Source organism: Scleropages formosus, chromosome 10 (assembly GCF_900964775.1).
Source record: "Scleropages formosus chromosome 10, fSclFor1.1, whole genome shotgun sequence".
Lineage (NCBI taxonomy): Eukaryota > Metazoa > Chordata > Actinopteri > Osteoglossiformes > Osteoglossidae > Scleropages > Scleropages formosus.
The window spans coordinates 4,547,915-4,561,777 of NC_041815.1; the positions used below are offsets into that span (position 1 = coordinate 4,547,915).

Sequence of the window (13,863 nt, forward strand, 5' to 3'; positions counted from 1 at the left end):
GATGTTCACTCTCAGGGTACTCACACATACTTTTAATTTTTGTGGGTCAGTGGTCAGGTACTAATTGCCAGTAGTTCACTACAGTTGTGTACAGTAATCCCTTACAGATGTGGAAAATTGCTCCAAGGCTTGGAGAACCTGAATAATTTAGGAAAAGGTAACTCTGTAACAGGGAGCACAGTGGCACAGCAGGTTTGGCCAGGGCCTGCTCTCCGGTGGGTCTGGGGTTCGAATCCCGCTTGGGTACTTTGTCACTGACTGGTGTCCTGTCCTGGGTGTGTCCCCTCCACTTTCAGCCTTGCGTCCTGTGTTGCTCCGGCTCACCGTGACCCTGCTTGGGACAAGCGGCTTCAGACTGTGTGTGTGTGTGTGTGTGTGTGTGTGTGTGTGTGTGTGTGTGTGTATTTCCAGCATGCTGCAGTGGTCAAGAGAAACTTTGGATCTAAAGGTTATTGGAGACAGTTTTGTTAGTCCTGGTTCAGTAACAGTGCACTTCATAAATGTGTTTTTTAGATGAAATGGCACCAATAACAATGGCAGTAATGGTTTTTAGGTTGCTTCGAGCGACTGACAACACCGTAAGATGTGTAACTCATTCATTATGGTGTAAATCGTACAGTTTTAATTTATGAATCAACCTTTCGGTCAGAGAGATGAGTGTATTTTCTTGATGCGCATCTCCTACACCTGCTGGCTGCTGCAGCTCCACTTGGGAATTTATTTTGATTCATTGTCACGGTAAACTAAATGCGAGGCGCTGTATCGATTGCTCTGCTCCAGCAACGTGCTGGCGAAAGGCCTGGATGGTTTTAGCGAATTCTATTATTGGTGGTGCTCGCTTAGTACATAAAAGAATGAAAACGAAGAACGTAATGCGTTGAGAAGGCATCGCCAGGAAAGGACTCTCGGGACTCGTGCTCGGATTCCGGTATCACAATATCGCACGCGATCAATAATTATGGCCCTGCGCTTTGTCTTCATTATTTTTCGCAGACCGTAAATATCTTTTCAACCTTTGCCAACCTCTAATATGATGAGCTTTTTTAAGCAGAGGGATGAAAAGGTTTAGTAGATTCTTGACCAGATGAATGGATGAAAGTTTAAATCCGACTGAAACTACTTGACGAAGGACGCGGGGACATTTCGGCTTGGATTGGTGAGTGAGTAAGGTGAGAACGGACAGGGAATAGTATGGAGGTGGTAGTGAACACACCGTAGTCACTTGTTCCTAACTGACGTGTTATTCACGTGCAAATGCAAAGTAGCGTCGGCCGAGGACCATTTTGGCACTACGGCTGATGTCAGGCATACCCTCGATGCTGCAAAGTACACCTGGGGTGTGGATCTGCTCAGGGAAATGAAAGGGGTGGAATGTGCATTCGCTGCGCCTGTTCTTGCGCGATGTGCCCTCCTTACATCCCTTTGCTGCTCTCTCTGCAGACGGACCTCGGCCCTCTCAGAAGGAGATCATATCCCTGAGAGCGTTCATGCTGCTGTTCCTCAAGCAGCTCATCCTCAAGGTGAGCCTCTCCGCTCTCAACAGAACCCCTGCAACGCGGTGCAATTCTATGAAAACGCGCAGTTTTAATTCCCGCATTAGTTGCTAATTGCGCTTGTGATCGGATGCTCGATATTCCATCGGTTGCTGTCATACCATCAAATTGTGTTTAGAGCCAAAAAAGGTGCCTTTACAATTAGAAGTGTGCCCTGGGAATGTTATGTAGAAGTCATTACTCCAGAAACAGGATTATCAAATGGTTTTTTTTTCTCTGATTCAAAAGTCTTCCTGCTTTGAATCGCTCAGTGAGTTTCTTTGGTGTGACTCAAATGCTGGATTTCACAGCCTCAGGCCTCCCCGTGCATAATTATCTTGACTTCCTCCTCCGCCGTGGTTTAGATCAGTCACCCCGAGGCACGATGGGGGGGAAAAAATCGCCGTTATACACTTGAATGTGATCATAGTCACATGAGGGGGGGTGCTAGTCTAGGCCCTAAAGCAATTACACTTCGGTCTGTTCCCTTTTCGGATGGAGAAGGATTTCAAATCTCAAGCATTCCTCAGTTTTCGAGAGTTTAAAATTTTTTGTTACACTGTATCTCTAATATTGAGTGACGGGCCAGAAACCCAAGGAAAATATGCATGAAATGTGCATTTCGGTAAGCGGCCCGTTTCAGACGGTGCCGTGTCTGCTTTTCCGGAATTAGCTCGGAGATCAACGGCGGCGGAGCCCCAACGCCCGAGGAAGCCTCTTTGAGTTCTCGTTGCCGTTTCGCTCACTCATTGCTCCAGTTTCGGTTGTTCCTCCTCTTTCGGTGTCACTGCGTACAACCCGTTCCTACTGCTCCACTCTTAGTGCGTACACACCTTTCGTACTTTGTCTACTTTACTCTTTATATTGCGTGGCTCCTTCCACCGTACACATCGCCCACACTGTGTGCCTTTCGCTGACTTCAAGCAGTGCGGTAAAGAAGACTTTCAACCTTGCGTTGCTTGACGTTGCGTAGTTTCCGCCGATAAAAAGTTAACCTGAAAGGACTCCCATGTTTTTGTCCTTGGAGATATGAAGCAACGCAAATTATTGAAACGTTAACAAGAGAAAAGGATGGAAAGAGGTGCAATTTGCTTGTTGTTTTTCAGGATCGAGGGGTGAAGGAGGATGAACTGCAGAGCATCCTGAACTACCTGTTGACAATGCATGAGGCAAGTGGCCATCGCTGAGCACATGTAAATCAGTGTAAAATAGACTCCTGAGGAGCACCTGATAAAGAGAGATGAAGCAGATTCCAGTAGGCAGATCTGAAAGGCGGGGGCGCGGTGGCGCAGTGGGTCGGACCGGGGGTCTGGGGTTCGAGTCCCGCTTGGGGTGCCTTGCGATGGACTGGCGTCCCGTCCTGGGTGTGTCCCCCCTCCAGCCTTACGCCCTGTGTTCCCAGGTTAGGCTCTGGCTCCCCGCGACCCCCTATGGGACAAGCGGTTCAGACAGTGTGTGTGTGTGTGTGTGTGTGTGTGTGTGTGTAAGAGATCTGAAAGGCTTGATTTTGGGGAGGGGGTGTTGCTAAGCGTTATCTTCATCGGCGTGAACGCAGATCTCACTAACTCATTAGCTGCCCGCTTGTTGGTCGGATGCACAGCGCGCCACCCGAGGGCTCGGAGTGTGGCCTGTGTTCTGTGGCGTTCGTTCTTCAAACGCTGCCTGACACGTTTTCCTCCCCAACTTGTGTTTTTCCACAGGATGAGAACATTCATGACGTGCTGCAGCTTCTGGTGGCCCTCATGTCTGAGCACCCTGCCTCCATGATCCCTGCCTTTGACCAAAGGAATGGAATACGGTAAACCCAAAAGAGAGACTCTGAGCCCTCAAGCAGCTGAACCCTTTACCTGACTCCTCCGCCTTCGTTCAGCTTTTCGCCGAAATCCGCTCTACTGCAGTATTTTCGCGTTTACCTTAAATCCGATGTACATGAGCAAATATTGCATTTCTGCCGCGCTGTAAAAGACGTTTTAACGTTCCTCTCGTTATTTCAAGGTGTTATACTAATATTGCATCAGGACTTTCACGAAGATTCTTTTCATAAGCAAACCTTTGTCACTGAATTTTGGAAGACAAAGTTTATACTGACCTGTGCCAAAGATCCACTTTGCCTAATTATAGATTTAAAACTGTAATGTGGTTGTTACTCTTTTCTGATGTGAACTGCCAGCTTCTCTTAAACCTGTGTGTGTCTCCAGGGTCATCTATAAGCTGCTGGCCTCCAAGAGTGAGAGCATTCGGGTTCAAGGGCTCAAGGTCCTGGGCTACTTCCTCAAGCACCTGGGCCACAAGTGAGTTCTCAGCCAGAGACGCGTTCGTGCCGGAGAAACGCGCTGTCATCTTACCTTCTGCATGGGGGATGTCGATTTACTGTCTTTCCTTTAATGCGGAACTTCACTCTCAGAATATCGACTCTGCTTTAAATATCAATATCACAAATCTCCTCAAATGCACCATAATGTGACTCGAAAGTGGCTCAACTCAGTTTCTATAAACTCCCTCGTAATTCAGATTGAAGAGCGAAAATGTCTGTCTGGAGCGGTGCTGCGGATACTCGGTATCATGTACCCCGTCTCAGCGGTCGCATTAACCATATATATGTGCTCTAAATATCCCGGAAAATGCATCCCGCGAGGCCTCTGCGTGTGAGGCTTCGGTTCGGAACCTGTGAGCTCGGTGTGGAGGGTGCGAGCGGGACTAGTGGGGTGGATCTTGTGGTTGAGCAAACACTGGGGACACGTTTTTAATCAAGGAAAGAGAGAGCTTGAGGAGGTGAGATAGGAAGGCTATGGGTAGTGCTGCTGCCTCGCGATTCCAGCGCCGCGCATTTGGATGCGGGTTCAAATCCAGCTCGGTTCGTGTCGAGTTTGAACGTTCCGCCTGCGTCTGCGTGGTTTTTCTTCCGGGTGTTCCGGATCCTTCCGCGATCCAGAGGCGTACGGCTCAGGTGGTTTGGTGACCAGCCGTGACGCTGCTTTGGACGACTTGCTCTGCAGATAATGGACGGGTGGGAAAACTTGCAATCGTAAGAATTCCGGACGGTAAAATCGGCTGGAGGTAAACATTTGAAGAACATCTGCGCCACGGTTCCTTTCCGCATTCCTAGCGAAGGAGGCGTTATAAAAAGCATCCAAGGTCATTGTTTATCGCTGCAAAAGCTGGTTTGGCTGTGTGCCAAGTGGTGTGGAAAATGAACCTACAAACATTCGGAATGGAGTGCGAACTTGTCTCCTTTGGGAGTGCCGCTTGGAGACCTCCGAAAGCGGACCAAGCGTCTGCTCGGAAAGACGTTGGAGTTCTGGTGTCCATCCGGATGCTTGAGGAGCAGAAATAAGCTAGGGCAGGTTGGAGGAATCATCTGGCTGCTTCCTCTGCGTTGCTCAGTTAAGAAGCTCGTTCGCTGTGCGCATCCGAAGGGTTTCCCTTGAGCGCACTTTGCCAGCTGGCTGAAATTCTCTGAGGCAGGAGAAGCAGAGGATTTTTAAAAAAAAAAAAAAAAAAAAAATTTGAAATATTTACAGCTAGAACATTTTGAAGAGATAAAGTCGTCATCAGGGCGGCACGGTGGCAGAGTGAGTAACGCTGCTGTTTCACAGCACCTGGGTGGTGCGAGAGGATGCGGGTTTCATCCCCGCTTAGTCTGTGTGGAGTTTGCATGTTCTTCCCGTGTCTGTGTGGGTTTCCTCCGGGTGCTCTGGTTTCCTCCCACAGTCCAAGACATGCTCTTCAGGTTCCCCCATAGTGTGTGAGTGACAGAGTGTGTGTGTTCTACTGATATATGGATGATTGACCCAGTGTAAGTAGTGTATCTAGCAGTGTAAGTCACCACGGTGAATAAGGTATGTGGGCTCATAACACTACATAGAGTTCACTGGAAGTCTGCTAAATAAATAAGTGTAAATGTCATCATTTAAGAAGCTCCTCTTCCTTGCCACCAAGCATCCCCACCTGCGATACAACCTGCAGCTCGCTGCAACAGTCATTGTCCATGAGCACCTACGTGGGAGGCGGGAGGCAGCAAGCCGGGGGGGGGGGGGGCGCTTGGAAAGCTGTGATGGGACTGTGTCCTCTTGCACCCCCTGCAGGAGGAAGGTGGAGATCATGCACACCCACAGCCTCTTTACTCTGCTGGGGGAGAGGCTGATGCTGCACACCAACATGGTCACAATCACCACCTACAATACACTGTACGAGGTACGCCAGCCACCCCACCCCCCCCTTCTCTTGTCCTACATCAGCTGGATTCCAGTTCCACCCCGAAGAACAAGTCAGTATGTAATTTAAATCCTAGCAGCCCAGTTTAGAGCTTAATTGGGAAAATAAAATCTCCAACTGAACTTGTAAGCTTTGTTTATCCGTATTAATATTTGAGTGTTTCCGTGGAGCTCGAACCATTGCACGCGCTGCCGAGTGGTAAGAGCTGAGCAGCCGTGTTTTAGTGGGAGGAATGCGTTGTTTTGTGGGGTATCGAAATGTGTTCCTACAGGGATGCTTTCCGTTGCATCTGGTGCTCTAGTGCGTCCCTCTCTTCTAAAGTCACCCTGCTGGAAGTGTCAGTGAGTTTTCGAAACTGCTGTGAGCTGTGAGGAAAATGTGTCTCTCCTCTGGGACTCACTTCATGTCGTGTCCCGCCGTAGATCTTGACAGAACAGGTGTGCACGCAGGTGGTGCACAAGCCTCACCCGGAGCCAGACTCTACCGTTAAGATCCAGAACCCAAGTACGTGTTCGTCGTAATCCTTCTTAACGTTTCACTCCAGGTTGCACTTTTTTTTCTTTATGTATTTAAGGTAATGTGGAATTTTTCTGTTGGAGGTAGAGAACAAACACAGGGTTGTCTTTGACCTTGGTGCGCGATGATTGTGGAAGTTGAAAAGTCAGTCGCAGCTGGCTGACAGCTATGTGTCCGCGCATGTGTGTGCGGGTGTGTCTCCATCTGCTTGTGCGAGGCTTTGGGCCGAGCCACGTCTTTCTGTCTTGTTTTTCAGTGATCCTGAAGGTGGTAGCCACCCTCATGAAGAACTCCGCCCCCAGCACAGAGCTCATGGAGGTCCGCCGCCTTTTCCTGTCTGACATGATCAAGCTGTTCAGCAACAGTCGAGAGAACCGCCGGTGAGAGGGTGTCTCATTCCTCCTCTGCCTCCCGCGCATCTCGCTCTTTGGGTATCGGAAATTCACGGACGCTGAGAAATGTGCCGTCTTTCATTTCTTTTTGCTGCCTTAATGTCAGCAAATACACTCAGTCTTGGAATTTCAGCTTATATCCACCACAGGACACCCCGTGCCCTTAGGATGTCCTGTGGTGGACATAAGCAGCCCTTAGCCATGTTGTTTGATTCATTTTAATACATTCATTCTTTCCTTTATTATCAATAACCGCTTTTTCCGAAGCAGGTTTGTGGTGGTCCAGAGTAAATCTTGAAAGCATAGGGGGTGAGGCCTGGTATACCCTGGACAGGGTGCCAGCCCACGTCAACACAATCGCACACGTTCACACAATTTAGTCACCCATTCGCTCAAAACACATATATTTAGAGTGTGAGAGGAAACCAGAGCACCTTAGAGAAACCCGCACAAGCATGGGGAGAACATCCGCACAGAATCCACAGCTCAGGAGCTGTGAGGCAGAAGCACTACCCGTTGTAGCAGCAGTAGTTGTAATAATAATAATAGTGATTATAATCGGAAATGTCATGCACAGATTTACAAAGATTTACAGAAAGTCACTTTAATAGGTTCGCTGGGCTCCCCCAGTGACTTAAAACATGACTTCTCAATCATAAGTGGTTCTTCATCCATCACTCTCCCCTAACCATTGTTATTGTCCTCGCATTGCCCCCCTGCTGTCCACTTTTGCTCAGATAGATTGATTTGTATTTGCTCGAGGCCACACAGCCTTGGAAATGGCCAGGACAGGAGTGGACTGCGAACTGATGTCGAGATCCACCGCATTTCAGGTGTCTCCTCCAGTGCTCCGTGTGGCAGGATTGGATGTTCTCCCTGGGCTACATCAACCCCAAAAACCCCGAGGAGCAGAAGATCACCGAGATGGTCTACAACATCTTCCGCATCCTGCTGTACCACGCCATCAAGTACGAGTGGGGCGGATGGCGTGTCTGGGTAGACACCCTGTCCATAGCTCACTCTAAGGTGAGAGCGACGGTGCTGCTGTAAGGAAAGTGGGGAAACACTCCCCTCTGCTGGCCAATGGGACAAACTGCTTTTACATCCAGCATCAACTGCAGGCTTTCAGACTCTTTACTCTTCCTTCAGCACCTGCCAGTTGTGCAGTCAAGGTTGTCTCTATGCATTGCTTTTGTTAAAAGGTGTTATTCCAGGAAATGCACCGCTTTCACTGTCATATGCATGAGTGACCCAGTGTAAGTAGTGTATCTAGCAGCGTAAGTCACCTTGGTGAATAAGGTGCGTGGGCTTAATACAGGTAATAAAAATGTGCAATAACACGAAGACGACGAACGAATATGAATGCGACTTCATGTGAATGAAATTGTTAAAAGTGACTTTGATCACCCATATAAAAGACCAAAGACAACAGCAGTCTTAACCCGACGTTACAGTTCGATTTTCCTCAACAGCAACTACATATAACAACAAGCAGTTTTTAATTTCTCTGAGTGTACAGTTGCCAAAAAAAAGTGGTTCACTCCATTTTTTTTTTTAATTTTTCACGTTGTGTTTTCATAGGGAATGACGATAGATTCATCCGGGAATTCTTACCATCAGCGAACAAAATACTGCTCATAGTCAAAGTATTCTCCTCTTTGTTTGTGAGCCCATTTAGATTTAAATGGCAAAAAAAAAAAATGCCCTTAACTTATAGCGGAGTTTATTTATCGGAACTGCTAACGTCGTCCTTGGCCAGTCAGATCATTGTGAAAATGTTGCAGTAAACACCCCCCTAGGAGTTCACACACCATCCCGGGGTTGTGCCGGAGGCTGTATTTCAGTGGCAGCTGTTTATTGTTATAGTTTTGGGTGGAAAAAGGACAGGATGGGTCCTATTCCCTTCAATATGATTTTTTTTTTGTTGTTTGAAAGTCACTGGTGGGAGGTGGGCAACATACGATTATCGTGTGGGCGTCATTTTCCGGTATATTTTTGAGCTCATTGTACCGAAACGTAATTTTCCGTTGGTGTTTTTCGTTAAATTCTCGTTTAGCTCTTCCCTTATTAGGGACGGTAAAACTTGGAGGACTTTGAGCTTGTTCGTTTTCGTTGTTAAGGTGACCTACGAGGCCCACAAGGAGTACCTGGCAAAGATGTATGAGGAGTACCAGCGGCAAGAAGAGGAGAACATCAAGAAGGGGAAGAAGGGTCTCGTCAGCACCATCTCGGGCCTGTCCGCCCAGGCCTCGGGCATCAAGGGCGCCATCGAGATCCGAGAGATGGACGACGGCTCGCAAACGCAGACGCCCGAGAGCGAGGCGGACTACCCGGAGAGCGGCGATTCGCGTAACCTGCTGGCGGAGGGAAAAGTGCCCGACGAGCTGGGACCGGCGGAAGCGCCTGTGGCGGGGGTTCGAGTGGAAGTGCACGATCTGCTGGTGGACATCAAGGCGGAAAAGGTGGAGGCCACCGAGGTGAAGCTGGACGACATGGACCTGTCCCCCGAAGCCCTGGGCCTGGCGGACAGCGGCTCGCTGGTGGAGGTGGACTCCCTGCTAGACAACGTGTACTGCGCCGCCGTGGAGAATCTCGGCGGCGCCGTTGCCATCGGCGCCCTCGTCCCCAAGGAGAGCGCGGAAGACAAGGACACCGGCCCTCTCATCACGCTGGCTGATGAGAAGGACAGCGTGCCCAGCAACAACGGCTTCCTCTTCAGCAAGGTGGCCAGCGGCCCTGATGAGAGGCTGCTTTGCGAGCTCGCGGCTGCCGAGCGGCTCACGCTGCCCTCCCCGGAGCCCCCTTCCAGCGACCTGGGCCTGCTGGCCCGCATGGCGGGCGGCTCAGACCTGCCCTCCGCCCCCAGCCTCCTGGAGGACGCGGACTTTAAGCTGCACGACGCCCTAGGGGATCTGGGTGCCGTGGGCAAGGCCGATCCCGCGCCCAAGGTCGTCGACTTCGCCGCGGGGGGCGCGGCGGGGCCCGATGGAGACGCCCCAGCGGTGAAAGCGGGGGGTAGCGTGGATGCGGCCAGCACCAATTCCGACACCGAGAGGTCCGACGATGGCAAGGACAAGGTGATGAAGAAGATACAGACCACAGCCACCACTCAGGTTTGGGGAAGAGCGCTTCGTTGTGATGCGTCAGCGTGTTCGTGCGAGCGCTTCTCAGGGTGGGGGTTTTAGCGGCGCCGCCTGCGACGCCTTTCCGTCCCGTGCGTTTGAGTTTCGCAAGCCGTTTCGGCGTTGACGTGTTGGCCTCTGTCGAATGTCGACCTTCGGTTCCTACGTGGTGCTCGGTCGCACGCGGCGCTGAACACGCCAGTCCATTGCAAGGCGCCGCAAGCGGGACTCGAACCCCAGACCCGCCAGAGAGCAGGACTTGGCCAAACCCTCTGCACCGCCTCACCCCCTCGTTCCGCACAAATTTTTAAGAAAATTAAAACGGGGCACATTGAGGTTTTAGCTCAGGCTCCCTCCACTTCCTGGGTTCAGGCTCTCCCCTGCCCCAAATTCTGGGTCCCCCCGCCCCGGGTTCAGGGTCCATCCACCCCGGGTTCAGGGTCCATCCACCCCGGGTTCAGGGTCCATCCACCCCAAGTTCAGGGTCCCCCCCTGCCCCGGGTTCAGGGTCCATCCACCCCAAGTTCTGGGTCCATCCGCCCCGGGTTCTGGGTCCATCCACCCCGGGTTCTGGGTCCCTCCACCCCTGGGTTCAGGCTCTCCCTTGCCCCAAATTCTGGGTCCCCCCGCCCCGGGTTCAGGGTCCCCCCCTGCCCCGGGTTCAGGGTCCATCCACCCCAAGTTCTGGGTCCATCCGCCCCGGGTTCTGGGTCCATCCGCCCCGGGTTCTGGGTCCATCCACCCCGGGTTCAGGGTCCATCCACCCCAAGTTCAGGGTCCCCCCTGCCCCAGGTTCAGGCTCTCCCCTGCCCCAAATTCTGGGTCCCCCCGCCCCGGGTTCAGCATAGAAGTAAATACCAAAAGCGTTCTGGTTTGGAAATATGGACCTTAGAGAACTCAACTGCAGGGTGTTTTTTTTTTTTTTTTTTTTTTTCCCCCCCACTTCCCCCTCCCCTACGGGTTCATGCAGTAAAAGCATGCGTATAAAGTATATTTCTTATCGTTCGCCCTGCTTTCACTTTTTTTGCACTGAAATGGTTTTACTTAACATCTCAGACTGTCATGGAATTTAGTTTGAATGTACGCACATGCTTTTATTTCTTCCAAGTGTCTGTACAAAGAGCACGTTGGGAGACGACTCCAAAGAGAAACTCACTGAACAATGCATCTGATCTGCGCGCGTGTGTGTTGTGCCGTGTTAGATGGAAGGGAACATGAATATTCGTAAGTGGGAAAGGACCAAAATACCGCACCGGTGATGTGAGTACAAAGGGCGTGCGCTGAAACAGTTTATACACCCGACAACTTGGAGGTAGCGCAGGGGTATGAAGAAAAGAGGGGTCCGAGGAGCTGCTAGGTAACAACAGTCCCATCTCATGCACAACATGATCCCATCAGACAAAAAAACAACACATCTGCTTCATCACTACTCATTTGTTTCTGATAATTTCGCTTTTTGTCCTTTTTCACATTCCCGTTTTCCGTAAAGCATTTTTACAACACTCTCAACATTTTTTTTTTTTTTAAAATCAGTTCGCTGACAAACATTCGTTGGTTTTCATATTGATGACTGTCATAAACACAGTGAAAGAGGACAGCTAGTGATGTAGGGGTTAGAGCTGCTGCCTTTGGACCCAAAGGTTGAAGGTTTGAGTCTCACCTCCAGTTGTAGTACCCCTGAGCAAGGTACTTACCCTAAAATGCTCCAGTAAAACAACCCAGCTGTATAAATTGGTAAGTAACTGTAAGCAGCCTAGCGTTGTGTCACTTTGGAGAAAAGCGTCAGCTGAATGAGTAAAAGTAAAGAAAAATAATTCTGATGCTAGTAGGTTGTGCAGATTACCTCAGGTGGTTCTACTCAGCAGTCTGTTTGAATGTTTAAAATGAAAGTCTTCGACCCATAATAGCACAGATGTTGTGGGAGGACTGGTGTTGGTAGCACAAAGAGCTCTTTTCCTTAAATGTTGCTTTAGAATTGGGACATGCGTAGAGAAATATTAATGAAACGCTGAGATTTATCACCCAAAAAATTTCAACAATGGTGTTTAAAATATTAATGACAATTAAGGGGGGGGCGCAGTGGCGTAGCAAGTTTGGCCTGTTCCTGCTCTCTGGCGGGACTGGGGTTCGAGTCCTGCTTGGGATGCCTTGCAATGGACTGGAGTCCCGTCCGGGGTGTGTTCCCTCCCCCTCCAGCCTCATGCCCTGTGTTGCCAGGTTAGGCTCCGTTTTGCCACGACCCTACTTGGGACAAGCGGTTTCAGTCAACGTGTGTGTGTGTGTGTGTGTGTGTGTGTGTGTGTGTGTGTGTGTGTGTGTGTGTGTGTGTGTGTGTGTGTGTGTGTGAGAGAGACATCATCTTAATTACTGGGGAAAAAATAGATGCCCTTCAACACCTACGTATATTTGACAGTGCTCTGCTTATTTTTTCAGGGCTACATTTTCACGTTGCATTTAACATTTTTGTCAATCTGCACAAGTTTATTCACCAATTATGGCACTAATAAGTTCAAATGGGTGTTGAACTGTAGCGTTTGTAGCGTCGTAATGTTCGTAGTGCGAATTGTAGTGTTCTTTAGCACTGTTCTTGGGAAGTGGGGCCCTCACCGAGATAGCGCTCATTTCCTCACCCAGCAGACGGCGCACGGGCGGCCGATCGGCCACATGGAGCGGGATCTGCGCGTGGACCTAGGCTTCCGGGGAACACCCATGACGGAGGAGCAGAGGCGCCAGTTCAGCCCCGGACCGCGGACGACCATGTTCCGCATACCCGAGTTCAAGTGGTCACCCATGCACCAGCGTCTGCTCACTGACCTGCTCTTTGCCCTTGAGACGGACGTCCACGTGTGGCGGAGGTCAGAGGTCTGGGCTTGTCACGGGGGTACAGCGGGGCCTCTGCTGGATCTGGAAGCCGCTGCTCTAGTCACCCACCCTGTTCACGAGCTACAATGCTTCCAATCGCCTCCTCCACACACATTAATAAGGCAATAGAGTGAAATGAGTGTAGCTTTGTGCAGCGCTAGGTTTGGAAAACGGCGTTCTGACTGCTCACACAGCATGTACCGACCTCTGCACCTGCAGGTTCGCAGCAGGCAGCAGTCCGTTTAGTCCTCGGCGTGCGTCACTTCCGTTTACTGCCGTCTGATCCTGTTGCGCATCGAGACTGAACTTTCAAATGTCTCTCTCTCTCTCCGCCCCTCTTCTGCAGCCACTCGACCAAATCCGTGATGGACTTCGTCAACAGCAACGAGAACATAATATTTGTGCATAACACGATTCACCTCATCTCCCAGATGGTGGACAACATCATCATCGCCTGCGGAGGGATACTTCCGCTTTTGTCGGCGGCCACCTCGCCCTCTGTGAGTAGGGCCGCGCGCTGCCGCATGCTCAGGACCCGCACGATTTCGCCAAGTCTGACACGAGTGTGATTCGGCGGCCGTCGGACCGGCCCACGTGCTTGGCTGTACTCGGATGTGCTTAAAACGCCCATTTCTGACCGAACGAAGTCTTACTTTGCAGTATCTACGTTTAATTTTATTTATTATTTGCTTCTTAATGAGCCCTGGGACTCGATCCACATCTAGCTCTGTTTTGTGCTGGCATTTGCAGACTTTCTCGACCTCTTGATTTTAACGTTCTGTTGTTGATTTTTCTTTGTCATCTTGTGTGTTTATTTTGTTTGTTGCATGTCAAGGGTTCGAAGGTTAGTACCATTTTATTTGTCTAGCAGTTTGTGATTTGCGTTTATGTGGTGCGGCTGAAGAGATGTTGATTCCGTGTTAAATTCCTGGTTTATGCAGGAGCTTGCAAATAATGTCCTTGAACTTTTGCTCCGCGCATAAAGCACCTGATGTCGTACGGGCGTTGGGTTCAACGACGCAGAATTAGGTGCCATCGCTTATTTTAAGCGGCGGACCCTACGAACGTAACTATACGCTCAAATGTGTTTTTTACCTTTTGTTTGTTACCTTTCTTTGCTATGCGAAGATAAAGAATAACTCTGCGCTGTGAACGCAGGCTAAATGCCTCTTAAGGTGCAGTTTAATGCGTTCGTTGACGTCTGGTAAGTCTCGACTCGATACT

General features: G+C 50.1%; 1 protein-coding gene across 1 annotated transcript in view; it reads left to right on the forward strand.

The window, feature by feature from the left end:
- The window catches only part of LOC108941708 (neurobeachin-like), a 215,912-nt gene that overhangs the window by 72,603 nt on the left and 129,446 nt on the right, over positions 1-13,863 (forward strand). Inside the window, exons 14-24 of the mRNA XM_029255524.1 lie at positions 1,441-1,520; positions 2,639-2,701; positions 3,233-3,330; positions 3,731-3,823; positions 5,618-5,726; positions 6,170-6,251; positions 6,520-6,643; positions 7,489-7,681; positions 8,776-9,768; positions 12,415-12,632; positions 12,986-13,139. Coding sequence (XP_029111357.1) covers positions 1,441-1,520; positions 2,639-2,701; positions 3,233-3,330; positions 3,731-3,823; positions 5,618-5,726; positions 6,170-6,251; positions 6,520-6,643; positions 7,489-7,681; positions 8,776-9,768; positions 12,415-12,632; positions 12,986-13,139 — 2,207 coding nt within the window. The remainder of the gene's footprint in view (positions 1-1,440; positions 1,521-2,638; positions 2,702-3,232; positions 3,331-3,730; positions 3,824-5,617; positions 5,727-6,169; positions 6,252-6,519; positions 6,644-7,488; positions 7,682-8,775; positions 9,769-12,414; positions 12,633-12,985; positions 13,140-13,863) is intronic.